This window comes from Rhinoderma darwinii, chromosome 5, assembly GCF_050947455.1.
Source record: "Rhinoderma darwinii isolate aRhiDar2 chromosome 5, aRhiDar2.hap1, whole genome shotgun sequence".
Taxonomy (NCBI): Eukaryota; Metazoa; Chordata; class Amphibia; order Anura; family Rhinodermatidae; genus Rhinoderma; species Rhinoderma darwinii.
The window spans coordinates 11,548,189-11,560,599 of NC_134691.1; the positions used below are offsets into that span (position 1 = coordinate 11,548,189).

General features: G+C 43.2%; 1 protein-coding gene across 1 annotated transcript in view; it reads right to left on the bottom strand.

Annotated features, from left to right (window-relative positions):
* The window catches only part of KHDRBS3 (KH RNA binding domain containing, signal transduction associated 3), a 74,139-nt gene that overhangs the window by 13,201 nt on the left and 48,527 nt on the right, over positions 1–12,411 (bottom strand). The window contains exons 5-6 of the mRNA XM_075827956.1: positions 5,058–5,197; positions 4,136–4,319 (exon numbers count right to left, since the gene is read on the bottom strand). Of these exons, the coding sequence (XP_075684071.1) occupies positions 4,136–4,319; positions 5,058–5,197 (324 nt within the window). The remainder of the gene's footprint in view (positions 1–4,135; positions 4,320–5,057; positions 5,198–12,411) is intronic.

Consider the following 12,411-nt stretch of genomic DNA (forward strand, 5'->3'; position numbering starts at 1 on the left):
CTTCAGGGCAGAGTGGCAAAAAAAAGCCATATCTGAGACTGGCTAATAAAAGGAAAAGATTAATATGGGCAAAAGCACACAGACATTGGACAGAGGAAGATTGGAAAAAAGTGTTATGGACAGACAAATCGAAGTTTGAGGTGTTTGGATCACACAGAAGAACATTTGTGAGACGCAGAACAACTGAAGAGATGCTGGAAGAGTGCCTGACGCCATCTGTCAAGCATGGTGGAGGTCATGTGATGGTCTGGGGTTGCTTTGGTGCTGGTAAAGTGGGAGATTTGTACAAGGTAAAAGGGATTTTGAATAAGGAAGGCCATCACACCATTTTGCAACGCCATACCCTGTGGACAGCGCTTGATTGGAGCCAATTTCATCCTACAACAGGACAATGACCCAAAGCACACATCCAAATTATGCAAGAACTATTTAGGGAAGAAGCCGGCAGCTGGTATTCTATCTGTAATGGAGTGGCCAGCGCAGTCACCAGATCTCAACCCCATAGAGCTGTTGTGGGAGCAGCTTGACCGTATGGTACGCAAGAAGTGCCCATCAAGCCAATCCAACTTGTGGGAGGGCCTTCTGGAAGCATGGGGTGAAATTTCTCCCGATTACCTCAGCAAATTAACAGCTAGAATGCCAAAGGTCTGCAATGCTGGAATTGCTGTAAATGGAGCATTCCAAGACGAAAGCAAAGTTTGAAAGAGAAAATTATTATTTCAAATAAAAATAATTTCTAACCATGTCAATGTCTTGACTATATTTTCTAGTCATTTTGCAACACATTTGATAAATATAAGTGTGAGTTTTCATGGAAAACACAAAATTGTCTGGGTGACCCCAAACTTTTGAACAGTAGTGTAATTGGAGCTGGTTTTCATTGGAGTCAAAGAAAAACGGCTCCAATTACGCCCCAAGAAGTGTCCTGCACCTTTGCCGCGGGCGTAATTTTACGCGCCTTTTTTGACAGTGACGTGTAAAATGACAGCTCGTCTGCACAGAACATCGTAAGACCCATTGCAAGCAATGGGCAGATGTTTGCCGACGTATTGGAGCCGTCTTTTCAGGCGTAATGCGAGGCGTAAAACGCCCGAATTAAGTCTGAAAATAGGTTGTGTGCACATACCCTAAACGTTAGGTTTAGTGTTACAAACCTGCCCACCTCAAAAACAAAGCTGAAAAACGGCAGGCTGGGGGTTTAGTGGGTCCAAAAAAGTTCCCTTACTGCCTAATGCACACAGTCATATTTATGGAGCTGTAATAGGGCTCCCATTCATGATTGGGGCTTCTGATGTACCTCCAGGGCCATCCTTCGGCTTTTTGGGACCCAGGGCAATGTTTAACAGTGGATAAATTCCTGCCCTTCAAACATCCCCAATGTTGTGAGAATTGTACGGTACGGCATAGGCAAAGAAAATATCTGAATGGCATAAAACGTTTACCATTCACTATGCTCTGATATAGAATAAACCAGTAAATAATTAAATAAAGAGCGTGCGGTGCCCCAACTAATCAACTAGTCCCCGTGCCTCACAGCTCAGATAGATCTCCACTACATCAGGTGGACCAGCGGCGTAGGGTCAGCTCGTTTTAGGGTAAACCAGCCACCAGGTTGCACGGCAAGGAACTAGTTGATTATTGGTGGGGGTGAACCTATGCTGTCCGCTGATTAATTAGTCCCTCAGCAGACAGTATCACGGATGATAAGCTTAGATACAGTAGCTTAGAAGAAAGTATCCATTCATGTATTTATCCTATTTGCTCCTTAGTCGGGTCTTCACTTCCAGGCGCAGCACTGGTTCCGGACGCCATTCAGAATCAGGACATTATGCTGTACGGAGTCAGGACCCGGCGCTGCACCCAGAGTCGAAGAGGACCAGACTCAGGATCAAGGAGGGTAATGGTAATGAGATGGGACTGTTTGTTTCGAGTCAGATTTGGCCGAATTGGAAGTCCAATCAAGGCAGAATAAATTAACCGCAAACTGCAAGTGCCCCGATTGCCCTGAAAACCCATATCGGACTCTGAGGTGGTCTAGGACTGTATCCAACCCCTTTCATGCCCTTTAACGTAAAGTCAGTATTAGTAGTGTCAAAGTGACAGCAACATATATAGGTGGAAGGATAACTGCTGTGCATTTTGGGAAAGCTGTCTGCTAAATATTATCGGGAAGACTGCCTAAGGTTATGTGATCTATTCTAATCTCTAAAAAAAAAAAGGCGGCCAGCTCACGCCATTTTTGCCTGGACTTGTGCACCGCGAGCCCCAAACGGTTAGGCAGATTTCCTAAAGGTACACAAATAGAAGACGACACAAACTGAATTTATTAATGTAGCTTTTTGAAGGTTTGGGGTTAACTATACAAGCAAATTTTATTTTTTATTTTTTTAAATATACATAATGTTAGATTTTATTTCATTTATTGCCCTTATCCCATTAGATATAGTTATCCGGTCGCTTAACACCCAAATCATGTTCTAAGACTTCTTGTGCAGTGTGGCATTGACTACACGGGTGATCTGTCAATGTCTCTCTCCAGGAGAAGTCTTCAAACACAATTGGGTATTAGTCAACCAGAAGTCTCCATCTGTGGGCAATATGTTTCGGTCTTTTGGGCCTCATTAGCACACAGCAGGGCTCCGACTAGCTATAAGAGGCATCTCCAGTTTCTCAAATCATGTTCTAAGATTCCCTCTGGAATGAGACATTGATTGACAGGGAAACCGGTACTTTAGAGGCAGCTTCTTCACATTTGCATATTTTCCCAGTGAACATTGCCCGAAGTCTCCATAACTTAACATCTGCTAGCATTTAGATGTGAGATATGTAGGGAGGTAAAGACTTAAAGATAGGACTTAAGTTTCCTTAAGTCCTTTCTTTAAATAATCTTACCCCTTAAATAGGACAGGAAGCATTAACCATTTATGGGGAAGTCAGTCAAGTCTTCACTTAGGAATCCCGACTATGAGCAAGAGCAGAGAGCCACTAAGTAGGAGCATCTCCCAATCAGGTGGACCTGTATTAAGATTGTTGACTATTAAGGAAAATGTATAGCCATTTGAGGAGTTTGTTTTGAGGAGTCAACCCCTTAAAGGATTTAGCTCCTGTACTTCGGGACCTTTCAAGAGGTTTAATAATTCTACTCAAGCTCAAGATGAGAGGTGTGTAACCAAGCACCAGTCTGAAGCAGCTAATGTCAGTTCAGTTTCTAGTATAACGCAGTCACCAAAAAAGTATCAAAGAATAATTCTACCTAATACCCAAAAACTACATTTTTGGTGAAGACCAGGCAACCAATGACATCAACGCACTGCAGAAGTTTCAGGTTCAGATATAGCAGAGACTTTCAGTTAAGAGGTGGTTTGCAATCAGAAAAAAAAATAAAAAAAAATGCTAGTTTACCCAGGAACAGCGCCACTCTCGTCAATGGTTTGTGCTGGTATTGCACCATTCAAGTGAACATAGCCAAGATGTAATACCGGACGTAGCTCATGGACTAGAATGATGTTATTCCTGAGATTTTTCTGATCTTAAGCATCACCTTTAGGATGATGTAGTAGATAAGACATTCTGATATCACAATGAGTTGCGCCAAATGATAACCACAGCTCTGCTACATCTGTACAGTAGCCATAACTAGACATGTAACAGAGTGACACATTCTTAAAGATATAGAAATGTTAAGTTAAGCACTTTGGGGGGGGAATATATCAAGACTGGCGTTTCAAACGCTAGTCAAACAAATTTATGCTGGCAGGAATCACGCCAAATTTATTGAGAGGTGCACAGCTTAATAAATGTGGCTCATCTTTGGCCGTCCGTGCGACAAATGCAAATGTATGCTATGAGAAGGTGTAGATTTGCACTATAATTTATGCCAGTTTCGAGCATAAATTATTAATTGGTCACTGTCGGAGGCCCGCCCCATACCACTAAAACCAACCACCCTTTCTTGCCCCTTTTCAAGGGGTGAAAGAAGTGAAAAGTTGCAAATTGAAGCACAACTATCGGGTACATTGGCGAAAATACGTCAGAAAACTGGTATAAACCTTTTAATATATTCCCACCTGAGCAGTAATAGTAAAAATTTGGATGGATATAAGGCAATTATTACAAAGTGAAGAATAATACTTACATATTCACCATAAGTGTCCTGTGCTGGTGGTGGGGGTCGATATCCTGCTGGAGGGGGTATCCCCCTTGCTCTTGTGGCAAGTCCTCTTGCTCTTGTGGATGGCACCCTTGCTGGGGTTACACCTCTGGGAGCTTGGGCTCCTCTTGGTACCCCTACCGATGGTGGTGGTACCCCTCCACGACCCCTGTAACAAAAGAAAGATTAGTGTGATCTATACAGGACATCTATACAAATCACAATTAAACTAAATGGCTTAGTGTTTTAATATACCGCCTAATGTGCGGTGACTGAATGGTATCCACACGAGCAATCATACAATTTATAAAACAATGGCTACGGTATATCATACTGAAATTATACTATATATTTTTGTATCAGAAAAACAGAGCTCTGTGCTATATAGAGTTCCAAATCCCTTTCACAGTCAATTATAAACTTTTGACTGTCTGCAGTCACCACTAGAGGGAGCTCACTGCATTTGGTGTTATTACAGAGTTCAATGTATAAACCGTATGCAGTAAGCGCCTGAGCTCCCTCTAGAGGTGGCAGCAGCCAGTACATAATTTTGGACCTAATACATAATGTGAAGAGGTGGAAATGCACTAAGAATTGCTAGCCTCGGTGTGCCAGTATACAGATTCTTGTAAAACAACAATGTGACAATATTAAATATAAATGCTGGCTTTCAATTTACATACAATAGAGACCTCTGCGTAAATTGAGCCAGCGTGCAAGCACCAATCTCAACGAGACCAAACATATTCCGGTGGAGGTACTAATTAGGCCTTGTTAGTTTGCAGGCTACATTCTGATTAATATTGCAGTAGACACAACATCCTTAGTTGTTAACTATAATGACTATTCCTCTAGAATTGACCCTGCTTATAATAAAATTGTCAATAGAAAAAAAAAAAAAAATTACCTGGACAACGCTGTGACGGGTGCTCCACGGGCACGGACTGACTGCTTGCCGCGGACTACCGGGACTTCAGCATTTTCAGAGCCACCATTTAAATATGTAAGTTCTTCCAGCTGTGCTTGTCGGATTTCATCATTGTAATCCTATGTATGCAAGAGTAAAGTAGTAACAGCGTTAACCAAATGTAAACCCTACTTCCCGAATTGTACAACAGGACATCTATAAAGTGTCAACATGGCACTTGAACTCAACATTTCAATTTCACATTAAAATACAATGAAAATGCATATATATATATATATTTTACACACACACACACACTTCTCAATGAATTAGGAGATAAAAAAAAAGTTAATCCATTCCAGTAATTAAATTCAAAAAGTGAAACGCATATTATACAGATTCATTACACGGAGTGATCAATTTCCAGCATTTTTTTCTTTTAATGTTGAGGATTATGGTAACAGTTAATGAAAACCCAAAATTTAGTCTCAGAAAATTAGAATATTGGGTAAAAGTTAAAGATCGTAAAGTCATAGTGTGACACTAAATCAGCAAATCAACAACACCTGCAAAGGTTTCCTAAGCCTTTAAAATGGACCAACAGCCTGGTTCAGTAGGCTACACAATCATGGGGAAGACTGCTGACTTAAGTTTTCCAGAAGAAAGTCATTGACACCCTCCACAAGGAGGGGGAAGTCACAAAAGGACATTGTGAACAGCCAGCTTCGTTAGCAGAGTGCTGTATCCAAGAAAATTAATGAAAAGTTGATGAAGGAAAAAAAAAGTGTGGTCAAAAAAGGGGCACAAGCAACAGGGATAACCACAGCCTTGAAAGGATTTAAGAAAAAGGCCATTCAAGAATCTGGGGCAGTTTCACAAGGAGTGGCCTGCGGCTGGAGTCAGTGCTTCAAGAGCCGCCGCACACAGACGTATCCAGAACATGGGAGAAAACTGCTGCATTCCTTGAGACCATGTCAGAAGCGTCTTACCTGGGCCAAGGAGAAAAATGACTGGACCACTGAGCAACAGACCAAAATCCTGTTTTCAGATGAGTCAATTTTGCATTTGATTTGGACATCTCGGTTCCAGAGTCTGGAGGAAGAGTGGAAAGGCATCAATCCAAGTGTCTTGCGGTCCAGTGTGAAGATTCCGCAGTCAGTGATGGTTTGGGGGCCGTGTCATCTGCTGGTGTTGGTCACTGTGTTATATCAAGTCCAGAGTCAGCGCAGCGTCTAGCAGGACATTTCCCAGCACTTCATGCTTCCCTCTGCTGACAAGCTTTATGGAGATGCGGATTTCATTTTCCAGCAGGACTCGGCACCTGCCCACACTGCCAAAAAGTACCAATACCGGGTGTAAATAACCACAGGATCACTGCGCTTGATTGGCCAGCAAACTCGCCTGACCTAAACCCCATAGAAAATCATCAAGAGGAAGATGACACCAGACCCAACAATGCAGACAGCTGAAGGCCACTATCAAAGCAACCTGGGCTTCCATAACACCGCCGCTGTGCCACAGGCTGATCACCTCCATGCCACGCCGCATTGATCACTCCTCAGCAGTGCCACAGGCTGATCCCCTCCATGCAACGCTGCATTGATGCAGTAATTCATGCAAAAGGAGCCCCGACCAAGTATTGAGGGCAGATACTGGACATACTTTTCAGTAGACCAACATGTCGGTATTAAAAATCTTTTTTGAAATAGGGCTTATATAATATTATAATTTTCTGAGACTAAACTTTGGGTTTGCATTAACGGTTACCACAATAGTCAACTAGAGATGAGCGAACCGGGACAACCGAACCCGGTTTCGGTCCGAACATCGCGAAAAGTTCGGTTCGTAGCGAATCCGAACTTCACCGGGTTCGGCCGAACACGTTTTGACCGAACCCGGGCGGGCAGAAAAAAACATTACAAAAATATTATACTAAATCGGCAGCCACTTGTCTCTATCAATCACTGATAGAGAAAAGAGGCTGCTGATTAAAAATAAAATAAAAAGCATTTCATACGTACCCGGTCGTTGTCTTGGTGACGAGTCCCACTTCTTCCTCCAGTCCGACCTTTTTCCTGACGCGGCAGCGGCAGCCTGCGATTGGCCACAGCGGCCGCGGCAGCCTGTGATTGGTTGCAGAGGCGGTCACGTGACGTGCGTGACCGCCACTACAGCCTGTGATTGGCTGCAGCGGCGACATGGATGAAACGTCATCGCTGGAGGCCGGACAGGAGGAATGCAAGTATGAACGTATTTTTTTTTATTACATTAATTTTATTTTCCGCGCGCAGTACCATGCTCGGCACACGGAAATTACAGGTTCGGTCAGAACTAGTTCGGTCCGAATCGAACTTTCGTGAAATTCGGCGAACCAGCCGAACCGAACTTTTCATAAGTTCGCTCATCTCTATAGTCAACATTAAAAGAAAATGCTGGAAATAGATCCCTCTGTGTGTAATGAATCTATAGAATATATGAATTGAATTACTGAAATAAATTAACTTTTTGATGACATTCTAATTAATTGAGAAGGACTAATACATACTAATATATATATATATATATATATATGTCAAAATGTGCGCTAAGAACCTCCCTATTGTAAGTAGATTTAGCAGTAATGCATATTTATTTATATTTTGTGGCTTAGGTGACATTAGTGTTCGCAGTGTGCGGTCGCTATTTTCTTGTGTGCTGTATAAATTTGCAGTTACAGGTGTTCTTGCACCTGTATACACGTTTTGTTGGAATGTGCTGTTCAAACAAACACACACACACACACACACACACACACACACACACACACACACACGGGACACGCAATGAGAATCTTGGTTCACAAATCTCCACCGGTTCCTGTGTGTTGATCCAGTTTGACTGCTACATGAGGCCAATAATTTATTTCTTCCTTTAGGGCACATTGCCTCATACCTTATATTTCTGCCGTTCTTTGGATCAACAATGGTAAACCAAGATCCCCTCCCACCTGGTTGATTTGACGGACATCTTTCTAACCACGCCTTATATTTTTCTCCATTTATTTTTGCCACATGAAAAGGCCTATTAAACACGTAGGCTAAGTTGATAGTTTAGATCTTGTGTCATATAGCTTTGGTTTACTATTAAAGATAGGTAGCCTGGTTTCGATTAGTCTGATCACAAAAACGGACCTGGACCACATGTCCCCAAGGTACACATTACGAAGGCTTCATGCAGTTGGCCAGATTACGGCTCCATACAACTGGTGAGAAGCCCAAATACAACATCAATAGAAGTCCATAGGGCCCGAATTTATATCTTATGGCACCAATTTCATGAATCCCATATAACCCAATGTTTAATCAGATGCCATATTACACAGATCTTCTCCCCTACTTTGCTTCTATGGGAGGTCACATCTGTAGCATGACTCGGTACAGAGGCCCCATACACCAGAACATAGACATACAGTAGGCAATCCAAGTATTGTGGCTTGGCGTGCCGCTAATTCATGAACACGACTTACTACAACCTGATCTGTTATTCACTTATAGGTAGGATCATACAGAAGGATAGAATAGGAACAAAAACAACTAAAATCTATCAGAAGAAAACATTGAACTCTATGATCCTCATCGTGGAGGAGGACAGAACTGGAATAATAAGTAATGGATGTTGAATAAGGTATATAAAAAAAAAAAAAAAAAAAAAAAAAAAAAAAAAAGAAGGGTATGATGGATTTTGTTATTATTATTATTATACGCATTAAGAAAAAAAAAATAAATATTTCAAGAAGCCGGGTACTGTAAGGTGATCTGATGTTTCAAGGACAACTGAGCATTGAATGATAAATTTTCATTCTGTCGTAGTAGGGGAAATGTTCTGTCCTTGAATCATTCATTTTAGCTTATCCTTTTTCAGCAGCGAGACAAGGAATGTTACCGGGACAATTGTAACCATGTGAAAAATGCACATTAGGTTAGATAGGGTATTAAACAGTCAGAGTTTGAGCATGCATGAAAATGTTTCCAGCGTTTTATACTCTGCCGAAAATAATTTGTATGAAATTATAATTTTTTTTAAATATATTATATATACAGTGAAGGAAATAAGTATTTGATCCCTTGCTGATTTTGTAAGCTTGCCCACTGTCAAAGACATGAACAGTCTAGAATTTTTAGGCAAGGTGTAAAGGATCTGCCAGGAACAACTTCTGTGGATACGCCCATAGGTAATCAGTCTGCACCTGAGTCTGTCTCTGAGACTGGACTCCATCTTCCACCCCTCAGGATGGCAGGCTTAGGAGTGGGAGAGCCTATCGCAGCCTGGCCAGACGGAGCTAGCTCCCGCCCTCTGTCTATTTATACCTGCCTTTCCTGTTCCTCCTTTGCTTGTGATTCTTCTCGTGTTGTTTCCTGGCCCAGCTACAGCTTCTACTATTTGATCCTGCTCCATACTGACCCTGGCTTACTGACTGGCCAGACGGAGCTTTGGGTTTAATCCACGGTTCTCCTCAGTTTCACCTGGTAGTTCCAACAATCCCGAGGTAGAGGTCGTTCATTGGGAACTGTGCACAGTCTGGGCCCAGGTTCAGAAGAACCTAGAGGCGTCCCAGAGTATACAAAAAACTCAGGCTGATAGAAGACGTTCTGCTAACCCCTTGTTTATGGTCGGGGATCTGGTGTGGTTATCGTCTAGGAACTTGCGCCCCGTCCAAGAAGTTTTCTCCCCGGTTTATTGGGCCGTATAATGTCATTGAAGTCCTCAATCCTGTCTCCTTCCAACTGGAGTTGCCCCCATCTTTTCGAATACACGACGTGTTTCATGCCTCCCTCCTTAAACGCTGCTCCCCATCCTTGGCTCCCTCGAGGAAACCTCCTGTTCCCGTTCTCACCCCTGAGGGGGTGGAATTCGAGGAGGCCAAGATTGTGGACAGCAAGATGTTCCAAGGCTCCATCCAGTACCTGGTTTATTGGAGAGGATACGGGCCTGAGGAGAGGACTTGGGTACCCGCCCGGGATGTTCACGCTGGGGTATTGGTCAGGAAGTTCCACCTTAGTTTCCCCAATAAACCAGGTCCACTTAGAAAGGGTCCGGTGGCCCCTCATAAAAGAGGGGGTACTGTAAAGGATCTGCCAGGCACAACTTCTGTGGATATGCCCATAGGTAATCAGTCTGCACCTGAGTCTATGTCTCTGAGACTACTCCATCTTCCACCACTCAGGATTGCAGGCTTAGGAGTGGGAGAGCCTATCGCAGCCTGGCCAGACGGAGCTAGCTCCCGCCCTCTGTCTATTTATACCTGCCTTTCCTGTTCCTCCTTTACTTGTGATTCTTCTCGTGTGGTTTCCTGGCCCAGCTACAGCTTCTACTATTTGATCCTGCTCCATACTGACCCTGGCTTACTGACTACTCTCCTGCTCTGCGTTTGGTACCTCATACACTCCTGGTTTGACTCTGCTCGTTCACCTCTCTTGTTGCTCACGGTGTTGCCGTGGGCAACTGCCCCATTTCCCTTAGCTTTGTGTACCCTTGTCTGTTTGTCACGTGCACTTACTGAGCGTAGGGACCGCCGCCCAGTTGTACCCCGTCGCCTAGGGCGGGTCATTGCAAGTAGGCAGGGACAGAGTGGCGGGTAGATTAGGGCTCACTTGTCCGTCTCCCTACCCCCATCATTACACTAGGTTAATTTTACCAGTGAGAGATAGATTATATTTTTTTTTAAAAACTGAAAATCAGTCACAATTATATATATTTATTTGCAGTGCACAGATAAATAAGTATTTGATCCCTTTAGCAAACAAGACTTAATACTTGGTGGCAAAACCCTTGTTGGCAAGCACAGCAGTCAGACGTTTTTTGTAGTTGATGAGGTTTGCACACATGTTAGATGGAATTTTGGCCCACTCCTCTTTGCAGATCATCTGTAAATCATTACGATTTCGAGGCTGTCGCTTGACAACTCGGATCTTCAGCTCCCTCCATAAGTTTTCGATGGGATTAAGGTCTGGAGACTGGCTAGGCCACTCCATGACATTAATGTGCTTCTTTTTGAGCCACTCCTTTGTTGCCTTGGCTGTATGTTTCGGGTCATTGTCGTGCTGGAAGACCCAGCCACGAGCCATTTTTAATGTCCTGGTGGAGGTTGTCACTCAGGATTTGACGGTACATGGCTCCATCCATTCTCCCATTGATGCGGTGAAGTAGTCCTGTGCCCTTAGCAGAGAAACACCCCCAAAACGTAATGTTTACACCTCCATGCTCGACAGTGGGGACGGTGTTCTTTGGGTCATAGGCAGCATTTCTCTTCCTCCAAACACGGCGAGTTGAGTTAATGCCAAAGAGCTCAATTTTTGTCTCATCTGACCACAGCACCTTCTCCCAATCACTCTCAGAATCATCCAGATGTTAATTTGCAAACTTCAGACGGGCCTGTACATGTGCCTTCTTGAGCAGGGGGACCTTGCGGGCACTGCAGGATTTTAATCCATTACGGCGTAATGTGTTACCAATGGTTTTCTTGGTGACTGTGGTCCCAGCTGTCTTGAGATCATTAACGAGTTCCCTCCGTGTAGTTTTCGGCTGAGCTCTCACCTTCCTCAGGATCAAGGATACCCCACAAGGTGAGATTTTGGATGGAGCCCCAGATCGATGTCGATTGACAGTCATTTTGTATGTCTTCCATTTTCTTACTATTGCACCAACAGTTGTCTCCTTCTCACCCAGCGTCTTACTTATGGTTTTGTAGCCCATTCCAGACTTGTGCAGGTCTATGATCTTGTCCCTGACATCCTTAGAAAGCTCTTTGGTCTTGCCCATGTTGTAGAGGTTAGAGTCAGACTGATTAATTGAGTCTGTGGACAGGAGTCTTTTATACAGGTGACCATGTAAGACAGCTGTCTTTAATGCAGGCACCAAGTTGATTTGGAGCGTGTAACTGGTCTGGAGGAGGCTGAACTCTTAATGGTTGGTAGGGGATAAAATACTTATTTCTCTGTGCACAATGCAAATAAATATATATAATTTTGACAATGTGATTTTCTTTTTTTTTTTTTTATATATAATCTATCTCTCACTGGTAAAATTAACCAAGCCTAAAAATTCTAGACTGTTCATGTCTTTGACAGTGGGCAAACACAGCAAGGGATCAAATACTTATTTCCTTCACTGTAAATAAAAATAAAATGTCCCACTCTTGTGCAATGATCATATCTGGTATTGCAGCTCAGCCCCATTCACTTAAAAAAGGAATTCTCTGGTGAAGACCATACAAGTCCATATCAGAGGAGGGGGTGGGGATCCTTTGCTCGGGACCCCCTCTATAAACCAGAATGGAGAGCCACTAAAAACGAGCGACTCCCGTTCTGGCAGACTC